Source organism: Nerophis lumbriciformis, linkage group LG22 (genome assembly GCF_033978685.3).
Source record: "Nerophis lumbriciformis linkage group LG22, RoL_Nlum_v2.1, whole genome shotgun sequence".
In the NCBI taxonomy this organism is placed as follows: Eukaryota; Metazoa; Chordata; class Actinopteri; order Syngnathiformes; family Syngnathidae; genus Nerophis; species Nerophis lumbriciformis.
The window spans coordinates 15,392,355-15,409,279 of record NC_084569.2 but is presented as its reverse complement, the minus strand read 5'-3'; the positions used below and the strand labels follow the sequence as shown (position 1 = coordinate 15,409,279).

The window sequence follows — 16,925 nt, the reverse complement described above, 5'->3', positions numbered from 1 at the left end:
ACAGTTGGTCGCTACATCTGTAAGTGCAAGTTAAAACTCTCCTATGCAAAGCAAAAGCCATTTATCAACAACACCCAGAAACTGCCGCCGGCTTGGCTGGGCCCAAGCTCATCTAAGATGGACTGATGCAAAGTGGAAAAGTGTTCTGTGGTCTGACGAGTCCAAATTTCAAATTGTTTTTTGCAAACTGTGTACGTCGTGTCCTCCGGAACAAAGAGAAAAAGAGCCATCCCGACTGTTGTAGACGCAAAGTTGAAAAGCCAGCATCTGTGATGGTATGGCGGTGTATTAGTGGCCAAAGCATGGGTAAATTACACATCTGAAGGCACTATTAATGCTGAAAGGTACATACAGGTTTTTGGAGCAACATATGTTATCATGGACGCCCCTGCTTATTTCAGCAAGACAATGCCAAGCCACGTGTTACAACAGCGTGGCTTTATAGTAAAAGAGTGCGGGTACTAGACTGGCCTGCCTGTAGTCCAGACCTGTCTCCCATTGAAAATGTGTGGCGCATTATGAAGCCTAAAATACCACAACAGAGAACAACTTAAGCTGTACATCAAGCAAGAATGGGAAAGAATTCCACCTGATATGCTTAAAAAATTGGTCTCATCAGTTCCCAAACATTTACTGAGTGTTGTTAAAAGGAAAGGCCAAGTAACACAGTGGTAAAAATGCCCCTATGCCAACTTTTTTGCAATGTGTTGCTGCCATTAAATTCTAGGTTAATGATTATTTGCAAAAAAAAATAAGTTTCTCAGCTGGAACATTAAATATTGTGTCTTTGCAGTCTAAGTTGAAAAGGATTTGCAAATCATTGTATTCTGCTTTTTATTTACGATTCAAACAACGTGCCAACTTCACTGGTTTTGGGTTTTGTACAATATATGCACGTTGCATGAAGTTGCAATTACAAGATGTTAGATGGTAGTAGTGTGTCGACTACAGAGTGTTGCTTTAGCCAGAAAGTAGTCTTTGTCATTAAGTTGAATGTGCCATTTTTGTCTTTTGTTGAGCCCTACAAAGTGTTTATACTGTAAGTATTGTAATTATTACACACCAGCTGTTTAATCGTAATGTGCATATCAATTGTAGTTTTAATGACCATATATGGAGGTGTTGAAAACGCCATGTAAAATTGCTAATGCTTATTAGTAGAATGTCTATGACAAATCCAATATGAATTAACATCAAGCTAATGCATTTTGAAAAATGGAGCCTTACTGTACTTTTGAGCGCATTATTCTTGCTTTGTTGGCATTGGGTGCTTGACGGCTTGTTTACCGGCCAAGTGTCTGCAACCGGACGTGACGTCACATGCAAGAAAGGTATTTTTCATGTGAATTGGTACCTAGCAGTACCAAAATACTTTGGTCTGTACCTATAAAAGTACCAAATTCAGTACTTATTCCTACCTCCAACCAACTCCTAGGTAATTTTTACAGATCACTACTAAAATTGAACAGTGTATACTAGACAGATGACCATTAATGGAGGTGTTGAAATCGCCATGTAAAATTGCTATTGCTAATTAGTAGCATGTCTATGACGAATCCAATATAAATTAACATCAAGCTAACCTAACCCTAACCCTAACCCTAAATCCAGGAATGTTTTAGCGCAAATGGAAAAGCCCACCCTATAATTGTAAAGGCGTGATCCGTCCATTTGTAACCAGGGAGTAGTCTTTGCCAATAAGTTGAATGTGCCATTCTTGTCTTTTGTTGAGCCTTACAAAGTGTTAATACTGCAAGTATTGTAATTATTACACACTAGCTGTTTGATCGTAATGTTCATATCAGTTGTAGTTTTAATGACCATATATACAGGTGTTGAAAACGCCATGTAAAATTGCTAATGCTAATTAGTAGCATGTCTATGACAAATCCCATATGAATTAACATCAAGCCAGTGCATTTTGAATAATGGAACCTTACATTTTGAGCGCATTATTCTTGCTTTGTTGGCATTGGGTGCTTGACGGCTTGTTTACCGGCCAAGTGTCTGCAACCGGACGTGACATCACATGCAAGAAAGGTATTTTTCACCTGAAATGGTACCTAGCAGTACCAAAATACTTTGGTCTGTACCTATAAAAGTACCAAATTCAGTACTTATTCCTAACTCGAACCAACTCCTCTGTAATTTTTACAGATCACTACTAAAATTGAACAGTGTATACTAGACAGATGAACATTAATAGAGGTGTTGAAATCGCCATGTAAAATTGCTAATGCTAATTAGTAGCATGTCTATGACGAATCCAATATGAATTAACATCAACCTAGTGCATTTTGAAAAATGGAGCCTTGCTGTACTTTTGAGCGCATTATTCTTGCTTTGTTGGCATTGAGTGCTTGACGGCTTGTTTACCGGCCAAGTGTCTGCAACCGGACGTGACATCACATGCAAGAAATGTATTTTTCACGTGAATTGGTACCAAGCAGTACCAAAATACTTTGTTCTGTACCTAGTAGTCTGCTAACTATCAAAACGCAATTCGAAGTGTTCGACCCAATTTACCTGGAAATTTGGAACATAATCAGTCGAGCTCACGGATGAATGAGCGACACGGCCAGCAAAAAGCGCTGCGACTGCCGAGTGAGTTTAAAGGAGGGCATGGCATGAGTGACAGGGAAGTAAGCGCTATTCTTCCACCCGTGTCGTGGCGTGTTTACTCGGGGCCCCTTTGGAAGAACAAACAGGGAGGCGTTGCGCTGCATACGTGCACACACAAGTACACAAAGTGCGAAAGAATGCGAGAGCGCGCACGCCATGCAAGTGGCGTTGTGTATTTGACTCGGTCCTTCCTGTTCTAAAAGCACCTGTTATTGGCCGGAAAGTGATTAGTAAAACTGCGGATGAGAGAAAATGCATTGACATTTTCAAAAAGTTTCTAAAGTCTCTAAAGTTATTTCATAATTATGCCAGCTAACAGTGACATACAACACTTGTACAGTACAATCAGACACAAAAGCATAAAGCAGGGGTGTCAAACTCATTTTACGTCGGGGGCCACATGGAGAAAAATCTACTCCCAAGTGGGCCGGACTGGTAAAATCACGGCACGATAACTTAAAAATAAAGACAACTTCAGATTGTTTTCTTTGTTTAAAAATAGAACAAGCACATTCTGAAATTGTACAAATCATAATGTTTTTTTTACAATTACATGTTGCGGTTAATAGTATACATACTTTATGTGCCGTTATTTATATTTTCGGAATAAATGATGTGATAATGTTCATCGGTGTTACGTTCCACCTAGTGGTGGTTTGTTTGTTTTGTGTTTCTTCTTCTACACTGCAAAAACTGAAATCTAAGTAAGATGAAATATCTCAAATAAGGGTGATATTTCATTATTTTCTGTCTGATAAGATCATTCTTCTCACTAAGCAGATTTTATGTTAGAGTGTTTTACTTGTTTTAAGGGTTTTGGTCCTAAATGATCTCAGTAAGATATTACAGCTTGTAGCTGAGATTTGATGACCTATATTGAGTAAAACATGCTTGAAACTAGAATATCAACTGTTGCAAAGCTGTGTCATCAACACTCACGAGTATAAAACTATTTTTTTAAAGTAATAATTTCTTACTTCAAGCATAAATTTTAAAAAAATCATGATGCCGAGCGCATATCATTATGTCAAGATAATGGCACTAGCATTTACTTAATTTAAGAATATTTTTCAACATATTGAGCAAAAAGGTGTCTTTTTTTTCTACCAAGAAAAGTGCACTTGTTATAAGTGAGAATATACTTATTTTAAGGTATTTTTGGGTTAATTGACAAGCCGAATTTTCTTGTTCTATTGGCAGATAATTTTGCTTAGTTCAAATAAAATACCCCTAATTTTTGTATTATTTTTTCTGGTTTTTGAACACTAACTTTTTGCAGTGTATTGTTTGAACAGGTCACAATCATTCAATGCTGCCAATCAACCGGTTCCTGTTCCCAGCTGCTCCTCATTTCACCTGTTAATCAGCCAGCCAATCCCGGTCCACCAATCAACCTCCCATCCTGCTTAAAATCACCTGCTCACCGCCGGATCAGGTTGATTCTTTTTCTGCCACGTTGTGTGGAGCCTTAATAGACTGTACTTTGTTTTGTCCTCATGTTTGTTCAACTCTTTGCTTAACTTGTGCCACCTGTTTTTTTTTTTTGTCTTCATTTTTTTTGTACCTTTCAACTTTTAGTTACTTTTCAATAACACTAGTTTTGTTTTCAATTCTTGGCTTCGGTGTCTTTAATTTACACCCCGTTTGGTTTATACACTTTTATGTTGCGTTCTCCTACGTTCCCTAGCCTCAGAGCCGTCTGAGAACGTAACAATCAGTCAAGTCATTGGTGTTCATTTTCAATCCATAAAGATAAAAATTATATCAAAATCAAATTACAGTATGTTATTTATGTAGTTTGATCATTTTCCTCGACTGATGTACAAACACTTTGTGGTTTACTTTGTACATGTGTAGCATCATCTACAAAGATACAAAGAATTGCTATTGTGACATCTAGTGGACACATTTAGAACAGCTGTTTATTAGGGACCGAGCACTATTGAATTTCTAGCGTTTTATTATACCGCCGCCTCTTTGAGCTGTAATTTGACCCCCTTAACATGCTTCAAAACTCACCAAATTAGACACACACATCAGGACTGGCGAAAACTGCGATCTAATCAAAAAAACCAAACCCCAAAACTCAAAATTGCAGAAAACACAGACAAAACTGCCTGTAACTCCCAGTAGGATTGTCGTAGAGACATGAAACAAAAACCTCTATGTAGGTCTCACTTAGTCCTATATTTCATACACTGACAACCCCCAGCAAAAACCAATAGGAAGTTTGCAATTCCCCCTTCAAAACAAAAGTTGTGTAAAAACAGTCACCTTTTTTCAAACATTATCTCCTCTGAGCGCGTTTGTCGTGTCGGCTTCAAATTAGCACAGGAGAGAGATTGAACCCTTCTGATTAAAAGTTGATGAAAGAGTTTTAATTACTGCTCCGGTTTGGATTTTATGAGCCCTCAAAGTCGGTCCCGATCCATCGCTGCTTGCAGCTTTAATTTCATTAAAAAATTTCAGGTTAATTTTTGTACTAAGCAAACTCATCCCGCGGGCCGGATAAAACCTGTTTGCGGGCCTGATCCGTACGTTTAACACCCCTGGCATAAAGGAAAAGTGCGAATGAATAAACATCAGGGTGTATTTGGAGAAATGCAAAGTGGCAGCAAATGTGTTTGTGTGGCTGGGGGCGTGGCCTGCGGACCTGCAGCGAAGCGGGGTGTGTCAGGATCGGTTTGGAGATTAGTGACAGGTGCGTAGATGACACAGCTGTGAGTGTTTGTCTGATCCCCTGTCGCTCTGTTAAAGGCAGCAGTCGGGAAGGAGAGGAGGTTGTTGATGGTGGAGAACGAGCGAGATAAACTCTAACGTGGCTGAAAAGCACAGATTATTGCAAAATAAATCATTGTTCGCAAAGATGAACACGGCTGGTCCAGAGAAGCAAGACCTCCACAGTGTTCTTTTCCTATCCTTGGCTCAGCAGAAACATGCCCAGACCTCGAGTAGAAGGGCAACATTTTCAGATTTCCAATGACTTAGAGTAGGGGCTATTCAACTGCCGGCCCTGTGGGGCCAAATCTGACACCATTATAGGCCAGTTCAAAACTTGGGGAACAATCATTTTTGCAGAAACTTGCTAAAACACCCCCTGCTTTAGAGAGAACAACTCGGACCAGTGTAAACACGTTGGCAGACCCTTGTATTGACATTTGACCTTGCACCGTTGTCCACACTTTGTGGTTTACACGACAAATGTTTGCTGTAGAGGACCCTCGTTTTCCAGAATATACAAAATAAGACTAATAGTGAAGGGAGAAGTCCGTCTACACTAGTCCTAAACATTCTGGAAATGTGGAAATGTAGTTGTATACAGACTAGGGTTGTACGGTATTAGTAGTGTACCCCGATACTAATTAATCATATTCGGTACTATACCGCCTCTGAAAAGTACCGGTCCACCATCCCCGCCGCGGGCCCCGTCGTCATCATTGCTGGTTTACGAGCAGAGGAGCATGTTCGGCAGTGCACAATCACAGAGTACTTACAAACAGACACAGTGTGTAGACAGAAAAGGGAGAACGGACGCATTTTGGTTTAAAAACTAACGATAAAGGTGAAGTTATAACACTGAAACGCCCTCAGGAAGAGGTGCTTTAAGACATGGCTAGCTAGCTAGCGGCTAAAGTCCAGCCCCAGTCGGCAGTGTTTTAGCTACTTCTAAATCACTAATCCTCGCCTCCATGGCGACAAATAAAGTAAGTTTCTTACAAGTATCATCCCTGCAGGACGAGGAATAGCTAAACATGCTTCACTACACACCGTAGCTCACCGGCGTCACAATGTAAACAAACGTCATTGGTGGTTCTAGACCTGACATCCACTGTAATGATACCAAGTACAGGAGCGTATCTAGTCAATACTATTATTTTTTGGCATCACAACATCTTGTTTTGTTTTTTTAAAAGTTATATGATGTTTATAAACTCAGGAAATATGTCCCTGGACACATGAGGACTTTGAATATGTATACTTGCCAACCCTCCCGATTTTCCCGGGAGACTCCCGACTTTCAGTACCCCTCCCGAAAATCTCCCGGGGCAACCATTCTCCCGAATTTCTCCCGATTCCCAGCCGGACAACAATATTGGGGGCGTGCCTTAAAGGCACTGCCTTTAGCGTCCTCCACAACCTGTCGTCACGTCCGCTTTTCCTCCATACGAACAGCGTGCCGGCCCAGTCGCATAATATCTACGGCTTTTCACACACACAAGTGAATGCAAAGCATACTTGATGAACAGCCATACAAGTCACACTGAGGGTGGCCGTACAAACAACTTTAACACTGTTACAAATATGCGCCACACTGTGAACCCACACCAAACAAGAATGACAAACACATTTCGGGAGAACATCCGCACCGTAACACAACATAAACACAACAGAACAAATACCCAGAACCCCTTGCAGCACTAACTCTACAATATACACCCCAGCTACCACCAAACCGGCCACCTCAACCCCGCCCCCCGCACCTCAACCACGCCCCCCCATCTCCCAAATTCGGAGGTCTCAAGGTTGGCAAGTATGTGAATATGACCAATGTATGACTTGGTATCGAATTGATACCCAAATTTGTGTTATCATCCAAACTTAATGTCAAGTATCAAACAGAAGAATAAGTGATTATTAAATTTTAACAGAAGTGTAGATAGAACATGTTAAAAGAGAAAGTAAGCAGATATTAACAGTAAATGAACAAGTATCAATCAATCAATCAATGTTTATTTATATAGCCCTAAATCACAAGTGTCTCAAAGGGCTGCACAAGCCACAACGACATCCTCGGTACAGAGCCCGCATAAGGGCAAGGAAAAACTCACCCCAGTGGGACGTCGATGTGAATGACTATGAGAAACCTTGGAGATAAATGAAGTAGATTAATAATTAATTTTCTACCACTTGTCCTTAATAATGTTGACAAAATAATACAATGGAAAATGACACAATATGTTACTGCAGCTAAATATTTCAAATATGTTTATTTTAATGTGTAATTCTATGGCTGGATGTAATAAGGAGTCAGAAAAAATACAAATAAAAATTCAATTAATTTTGATGTTTTTAGCAAAATATAGTAAAAATGTATTTAGTTTTTTTTTTTTTTTAATTAATTAATATATTTATTTTTAGGTAAGATAAACATAATAATACAATGTATCTCTAGTCTGGATGATGTAGTTCTTGTCACCCTGAAAAAAGGCTGTCCTCACTCAGGTCTGCATGGAGCTGGAGGGGGCGTGGCCTCCAGCTCCGGCTGAAAATCGGGAGATTTTCGGGAGAATATTTGTCCCGGGAGGTTTTCGGGTGATGCGCTGAATTTCGGGAGTGTCCCGGAAAATTCGGGAGGGTTGGCAAGTATGAATTAGGAGCCATTGTTTGTTTACTTACTACTAAAAGACAAGTTGTCTTGTATGTTCACTATTTTATTTAAGGACAAACTTGCAATAAGAAACATATGTTTAATGTACCCTAAGATTTTTTTGTTAAAATAAAGCCAATAATGCAATTTTTTTGCGGTCCCCTTTTATTTAGAAAAATACCGAAAAGCATCTAAATAACACTAATATAGACAGGAAATTAATTTAAAAAAGAAGCTTTTCCGTCAGTTCTAAAGTGTTCACCATCTAGTTTTCTTGCATCGCTCCTTTTCAGTGCCACATTCGGGGCAAGTGGCATGGATACAGCATTCCGGCGGATTCCAGCTAGTGGCGAGTGTGCGGCAGACAGAGCTCCTATTGACCTCCCTCGGCCGCTCGCAGTGAGACAGACCAGTTTGCACGCAGACAGTCGGTCTCGCTTCGACGTGACTCAGCATTTCCCACCCTAAAAACCCTTGTTCAAGCCTATGTTCCTAGGGGCCATTTGTACTTGTCCATGCTCTCACTCATAAATCCATGCACAGAAACTGAGGACAGAGTTGTCTTTTTTTTCCCGCCAGCCTGCGATGATTTAGGCACCGCAGACAATAGAGTCCAGACGTCTGTCCTGTTTATCCCGCAGTTGTCTCGCAGAAACAGAGCTCATAGCTGCCATACCTCCACACAGAGCTATGCATAAATACAGCAGGCGTTGGACTGGCCTCAAACCACCGAGTCTCTTCCTGATGCTGAACAGAAAGACGTGTTTTGTAGCGACCGACAGAAACTTCTGGGAACTGCAACCCTTTCGCTCAATTTTGGCACGAGGCTTTCGCACAAGACAGGAGCCAAACAAGCTGCACAGGAGCTGATCACACTCAAGAACATACAGTCGTGGTCAAAAGTTGATATAGACTTGTGAAGGACATAATGTCATGGCTGCCTTGAGTTTCCAATCATTTCTACAAATCTTGTTTTTTTGTGATAGAGTGATTGGAGCACATACTTGTTGGTCACAAAAAATAATTCATGAAGTTTGGTTCTTTCATGAATTTATTATGGGTCTATTGAAAATGTGACAAGTATACATACAGCAATGTTAATATTTGGTGACATGTCCCTTAAGGCGCTTTTGGTAGCCATCCACAAGCTTCTGGTTGAATTTTTGACCACTCCTTTTGACGAAATTGGTGCAGTTCAGCTAAATGTGTTGGTTTTCTGACATGGACTTGTTTCTTCAGCATTGTCCACACATATTAGAATGGGAAGGCCATTCTAAAACCTTAATTCTAGCCTGATTTAGCCATTCCTTTACCACTCTTGACGTGTGTTTGGGGGTCATTGTCCTGTTGGAACACCCAACCGCGCCCAAGACCCAACCTACGGGCTGATGATTTTAGGTTGTCCTGAAGAATTTGGAGGTAATCCTCCTTTTTCATTGTCCCATTTACTCTCTGTAAAGCACCAGTTCCATTGGCAGCAAAACAGGCCCAGAGCATAATACTACCACCGCCATGCTTGACGGTAGGGATGCGGGCGGCATGGCGTAGTGGGTAGAGCAACCGTGCCAGAAACCTGAGGGTTGCAGGTTCGCTCCCCGCCTCTTACCATCCAAAAAATCGCTGCCGTTGTGTCATTGGGCGGGACACTTCACCCTTTGCCCCCGGTGCCACTCACACCGGTGAATTGAATGATGAATGATAGGTGGTGGTCGGAAGGGCCGTTGGCGCAAATTGCAGCCACGCTTCCGTCAGTCTACCCCAGGGCAGCTGTGGCTATGAAAGTAGCTTACCACCACCAGGTGTGAATGATTGATGGGTTCTACATGTAAAGCGACTTTGGGTACTTAGAAAAGCGCTATATAAATCCCAGTTATTATTATTATTATGGTGTTCCTGGGATTAAAGGCCTCACCTTTTCTCCTCCAAACATATTGCTGGGTATTGTGGCCAAACAGCTCAATTTTTGTTTCATCTGACATCACTTGGACAAAGATAAGACCTTCTGGAGGAAAGTTATGTGGTTTTAGAATGGCCTGTGTGGACAATGCTGAAGAAACACGTTCATGTCAGAAACGCAACAAATTTAGTTGAACTGCACCAATTTTGTCAAGAGGAGTGGTCAAAAATTCAACCAGAAGCTTGCCAGAAGCTTGTGGACGGCTACCAAAAGTGCCTTATTGCAGTGAAACTTGCCAAGGGACATGTAACCAAATATTAACATTGCTGTATGTATACTTTTGACCCAGCAAAACAGGCCAAGAACATAATACTACCACCACCATGCTTGACGATAGGAATGGTGTTCCTGGGATTAAAGGCCTCACCTTTTCTCCTCCGAACATATTGCTGGGTATTGTGGCCAAACAGCTCAATTTTTGTTTCATCTGACCATAGAACTTTCCTCCAGAAATGTCAGATGACAAAATTCAAGCAGAATCTTGCCAGAAGCTTGTGGATGACTACCAAAAGCGCCTTATTGCAGTGAAACTTGCCAAGGGACATGTAACCAAATATTAAAATTGCTGTATGTATACTTTTGACCCAGCAAAACAGGCCAAGAACATAATACTACCACTACCATGCTTGACGGTAGGCATGGTGTTCCTGGGATTAAAGGCCTCACCTTTTCTCCTCCAAACATATTGCTGGGTATTGTGACCAAACAGCTCAATTTTTTGTTTCACCTGACATCACATGGATAAAGATAAGTCCTTCTGGAGGAAAGTTATTTGGTTTTAGAATGGCCTTCCCAAAGTCCTGTGTGGACAATGCTGAAGAAACACGTTCATGTCAGAAACGCAACAAATTTAGTTGAACTGCACCAATTTTGTCAAGAGGAGTGGTCAAAAATTCAACCAGAAGCTTGCCAGAAGCTTGTGGATGGCTACCAAAAGCGCCTTATTGCAGTGAAACTTGCCAAGGGACATGTAACCAAATATTAACATTGCTGTATGTATACTTTTGACCCAGCAAAACAGGCCAAGAACATAATACTATCACCACCATGCTTGACGGTAGGAATGGTGTTCCTGGGATTAAAGGCCTCATATTTTCTCCTCCGAACATATTGCTGGGTATTGTGGCCAAACAGCTCAATTTTTGTTTCATCTGACCATAGAACTTTCCTCCAGAAATGTCAGATGACAAAATTCAAGCAGAATCTTGCCAGAAGCTTGTGGATGGCTACCAAAAGCGCCTTATTGCAGTGAAACTTGCCAAGGGACATGTAACCAAATATTAACATTGCTGTATGTATACTTTTGACCCATAATAAATTCATAAAAGAACCAAACTTCATGAATGTTTTTTGTGACCAACAAGTATGTGCTCCAATCACTCTATCACAAGAAAATAAGAGTTGTAGAAATTATTGGAAACTCAAGACAGCCATGACATTATGTTCTTTACAAGTGTATGTCAACTTTTGACCACAACTGTAGGTGTAAGATACGGACTTTTGATCAGTTTGATGCTAGTTTTAATTGCATAATCAACTGGAAGCTAGGACGGTATAGTAACGCAATGAATTCAAGACGGGTTGACATTGGAATCACAATGTAATAGGGATTACAGCAAAATTTTCATAGTTTTGATATCATCTTGTTGTATAAATTACAATATACAATGAACACAGACTGGTTGGAAGAGCATCAAGTTAGGTTCTCTGGGCTGGGTGAAGTTAACGTATTTGTACCCCTCTTCCACTTAACGATACAGTAGACCATGGCCACAGTCGGCGCAGCTTGAAGGAAAGGGAATGGTCAAAAGCATATACTCGAATTCTAGAATCCTCACATAAATATGTGCGGCACACTGTGACGTGACAGTGTGCCCACTGTTAATAAGAGACTTCAAAACACATCGTTAAGAACATGGGACATAATTTGGGGGGTGGACAGGGAGAACATGCCCCCAGCACTTTTTTTAATATCCAAAAATAATGTTACGCTATTGAATGGAGGCAAGTCGAACACTAGCGCCAGGCGGAAAGCTTATATTTTCAAGTATTTCTTATATAAATATAAGTAATCCGTTCATGTATGAGTATATCTGTTCGGCCAATGTGTTCAAAATTTGCAGGCAGCATACCCCTTCCCCTTCGAGCTGTCCTGGATGAACTGAAATTATTTTTTTCCAATCATTTTGGAACTTGCAAGCGTACTTCTTCCTCTTACTCGTCGTCGCCATGACTGTCTCTTCTTCGTTCTTCTGCTTCGTCTCTGTTATGTTTTTGGACATTACTACTTGCCGTAGTTTTGAAGCAATGCATGATGGGAATCCGGATGTTGTGTGTCAGTGTATTAACGTGCCGGCTGGAATAAACACACGCTGAGAAATAGCTCCGTGCCTGCCTACTTTATGGGTTATAGATAAAGCTATGGATAACGGAGACATATATAATAGTCTCCTTTTCAGGTGAGAGAAGACGGGAGAATGGTTGCCCCGGGAGATTTTCTGGAGGGGCACTGAAATTCGGGAGTCTCCCGGGAAAATCGGGAGGGTTGGCAAGTATGTATGTAATGTCTGTAGGAGTGTTAACTCAAAAGGACGCTAACTCAAAAAGAATCTGCTGCAAAAGTTTTTTGAACTGAACTTGCGGGCTACCAGTTGAATATCAAATGACTTAAAATGGTACCTTAAGGAACACTAGTCGTATGATTAAAGAAGTGCATGACTACTGACTGCATCTGGAGTAAACAAGCTACAGGAACACCTTGGTTATATAAATCATATTACGAAAAATGTGCCAAAAAGGAGGGGATTCAAAAGGAGTGACTTGAGTATAATTAAATCCCACGTTTGGACCCGAGTATTCTATGTTGGCCCGCAAGGTTCAAGTGTCAATACAAGGCTCTGCCAATATGTTTACAGTGGTCCAAGTTCCTTGATTCAACAGGAGTACTCTTGTGTTTTTAGGAATTTGCTGCAAAAATGTTTATCTCCACAGGTTTTGAACTGAACTCGGGAGGGGAGGAGGGGGGGGCGTAATGGTGTCATTCCCAGGTGTAGAGGTTCAGCTCTGAGCATCCCTATCTCTCTTATATAACTCATGGGAATAATCAAAGTTTTCCAAAAATGTTTTCTTTCCTGGCCGACAATGAGCATAATTAACAAAAGTATTGTCTTGAAGCAAATTGAGGCAAAGTGCAGTACTTGGCTGCAACCAGCAGAGGCGCTGTTGCTGCTATCTCTACTAGTTTATGATCCAAAGAAGATAGCTTCCTTCATGCTAAGTTACACAGGCATGAAAACAGGAAATCAAAATATTTTGAACAAACCAATGGATTAGTTGATAAATGTTCCCCCATTGTATATCAAAGAAACGGAGTTAAATGTCTAATTTCTCACACGGGTGGTCTTATATCTGTTAGGACGGGGGTCAGCAACCTGCGGCTCTTTAGCGCCGCCCTAGTGGCTCCCTGTAGCATTTTTAAGCAGCAGCATCTATTTTATGCTGCTGCTGTCACATATACTGTATATACTGTAATATTGTACATGTGTTGTATATATTGTATATATGTTATAGACATATTATAATATATCTGTATATATATTATTCTGTACACATATTATGTATATATGTTAGATTTTTTTGTCGCTATATTAGTCTATTTATACCTGCATTGTCCTTTCCATCCTTACACTTTCCATCATTGTAACTGAGCTACTGTGTTGAACAATTTCCTTTGTGGATCATTAAAGTTTGTCTAAGTCTAAGTCTAAAATTATAGCTAATATAGACACTTACATCATGTGTTGCCTTCATTATAAGACTTTTATAGTCATTTTGATAGTAGGCTAGTATAGCTAATATAGACACTTGCATCATGTGTTGCCTTCACTATAAGACTTTTGAAGTCATTTTGATAGTAGGCTAGTATAGCTAATATAGACACTTGCATCATGTGTTGCCTTCATTATAAGACTTTTGAAGTCATTTTGATAGTAGGCTAGTATAGCTATATAGACACTTACATAATATGTTGCCTTCATTATAAGACTTTTGAAGTCATTTTGATAGTAGGCTAGTATAGCTGATATAGACACTTGCATCATGTGTTGCCATCATTATAACACTTATATAAGACCTTCATTGTCATTTTGATAGTAGGCTATTATAGCTAATATAGACACTTGCATCATGTGTTGCCTTCATTATAAGACTTTTGAAGTAATTGTGATAGTAGGCTAGTATAGCTGATATAGACATTTACATCATGTGTTGCCTTCATTATAAGACTTTTGAAGTAATTGTGATAATAGGCTAGTATAGCTAATATAGACACGTACATCATATGTTGCTTTCATTATAAGACTTTTGAAGTAATTTTGATAGTAGGCTATTATAGCTGATATAGACACTTACATCATGTGTTGCCATCATTATAACACTTATATAAGACTTTTATAGTCATTTTGATAGTAGGCTATTATAGCTAATATAGACACTTACGTCATGTGTTGCCTTCATTATAACACGTATATAAGACTTGTATAGTCATTTTGATAGTAGGCTATTATAGCTAATATAGACACTTACATCATGTGTTGCCTTCATTATAAGACTTATATACGGCCTTTTCATTATTTTCCGCTCCCGACAGATTTGTTTTTTGTATTTTTGGTCCAACATGGCTCTTTCAACAATTTGGGTTGCCGACCCCTGTGTTAGGAGTACCCCTCTCAGGCCGCATACCCGTCCCTGACTGACAAGTGCCGACAACACCCAGCCAACCCCCCGACCCTCTTGCTGCCCCAGCGTTGGCACGCTGGCCCGTCTCCAAACACAGGATTGAGTGATGAAGTAGTGAAGGCGTCTGTAATGGAAGACGTATGGGGACTAAGAGGGGGTTTGGGGGGGGGAAATGCCGCCCACTCACTATGTGGTGCCCGGGCCAAGCGGTGAAAGATGGAGTCATTCACTTACCCCCTGAGGGGGGAATACAATGAGCCTGACAATCACATTGAAGCATACGCATGTGTTTACCTTAACGGTGCGGTGGTGCTTGCGGGAGGGCTGGCAGCGCATGTTGCTGGTGTTGCAGCATCCCGTGCAGCGCTTCACCTCCACGCAGGGCGGCCATATCAGGAAGTTGGCCGACGTGGGATCCACCTGGCTCCTGGGAATCTCGTAGATCACCGTCCGCGTCTTGCACACCGCCGGGACCGCCTCCTCGACTAAGGGGGGGTGAGAATTGCAAGGTGAGTTGAAGGGCGGAGTTAATTGAGCCCTGGGTATCAAACAGTTCCAATGCATGCTGATGTATTGCTGTAATTTGCACTTTTCACTCTCAGCTGCTGGCTGCATTCCTTATTTGATGAGTCACTCAGTAAAGGTCTTACCTCAGATCACGCCCGACATCACTATTCAGAAGACACCTACATTATAATGCTTATCTTGTACACAACATGGACTCCAACTTGTTTAGTAACCTTGTTCGTGGCTAAGGGAATAACCAATTTTTTTGCCAGAGCAATAACAAAATCTCACATTTTTAATAAAAAAATTGTGTTCATCTTATATTTATTTATTGGTTTAAATTGATTTCGAACATACATTACATTACAATACGGTGCATCGCATACTGTAATTCCAATTTGCCATTTAATGACCGGAAAGGAATATTTCAGTATGCATTTATTTCTAGTGCAGTTTGTTTTTATATACTATTTAAGGTATTTTGACTAAAAGACAGGATTTTTGTGTTTTATGACTGGCAACATTTAAAGTAGACATAGACAAACTTTATTGATCCACAAGGGAAATTGTTCCACACAGTAGCTCAGTTACAAAGGAGATCTACCTCCTAAAAAAAGTACATTTAAATTAATATAATATATCAGTATATATCATATAATATGTAAATATTACATATAATATATTTTATATTGCTACTATGGTGCATTTTTAGTCTACTTTATACCTTTTTGTTTTCGCCCTCTTTTTGTGCCCTTGTGTGCATTATCCTTTCCATCCTTATCCTTTCCATCCTTCCATTCATTTCATTCATTTTCATTTATTCATTTATTTCAGGCAATGACATACAAAAAAAGTGCAAGGTAGACAACACGTAATAACATGCATTATATGAATTTATGTTATGTGTTATCTACTTTGTACTTTTTTTTTGAAAGGATGGAAAGGATAAGGATGGAAAGGGTAATGCACACAAGGGCACAAAAAGAGGGCGAAAATAAAAAGTGTAAAGTAGACTAAAAATGTACCATAGTAGCATTATAAAATATAACATAAGCAATATTTACATATTATATATACAGTACATAATATATACTGAAAAATTATATTATTATACTATATTAATTTAAATGTATTTTTTTTAGGAAACAGATCTCCACTCAAACAGTGAGGTCATCATCTTTATGCTATTTTGTGATAATTTGTCATTTAATATGAGGCTGTATCGAGCGATTATTTTAGAATATAAATAAATAAATAATTTTAGAATAGAATAGAATCCCTTTATTGTCATTGATAACAATGGAATTAAATACCATCCATCTGTGGAAAACAAAAATGCATAAAATATGAATGAGTCATTACAAAAAAGTCACACACACACACTTCCTCACATTCAAAACATTGCATTTTAGTAAGAAATCGATTGGTAAATCACACTTTATCGCCTAAGTGCAATGCAAAAAGTTTTTTATATGCATTCTAGGGACGGCGTGGCGCAGTGGAAGAGTGGCCGTGCGCGACCCGAGGGTCCCTGGTTCAATCCCCACCTAGTACCAACCTCGTCATGTCCGTTGTGTCCTGAGCAAGACACTTCACCCTTGCTCCTGATGGGTGCTGGTAGCGCCTTGCATGGCAGCTCCCTCCATCAGTGTGTGAATGTGTGTGTGAATGGGTAAATGTGGAAGTAGTGTCAAAGCGCTTTGAGTACCTTGAAGGTAGAAAAGCGCATACAAG

General features: G+C 40.1%; 1 protein-coding gene across 2 annotated transcripts in view; it reads right to left on the bottom strand.

The window, feature by feature from the left end:
• Positions 1–16,925, bottom strand: part of pdgfab (platelet-derived growth factor alpha polypeptide b) — a 63,175-nt gene that overhangs the window by 22,064 nt on the left and 24,186 nt on the right. For both annotated transcript variants that reach the window (XR_009816726.1, XM_061974163.1), the window contains exon 4: positions 14,979–15,169. Coding sequence is in view for 1 of the 2 variants with exons in the window: in XM_061974163.1 (XP_061830147.1) it covers positions 14,979–15,169 (191 nt within the window). In the remaining variant the exon portion in view is untranslated. The remainder of the gene's footprint in view (positions 1–14,978; positions 15,170–16,925) is intronic.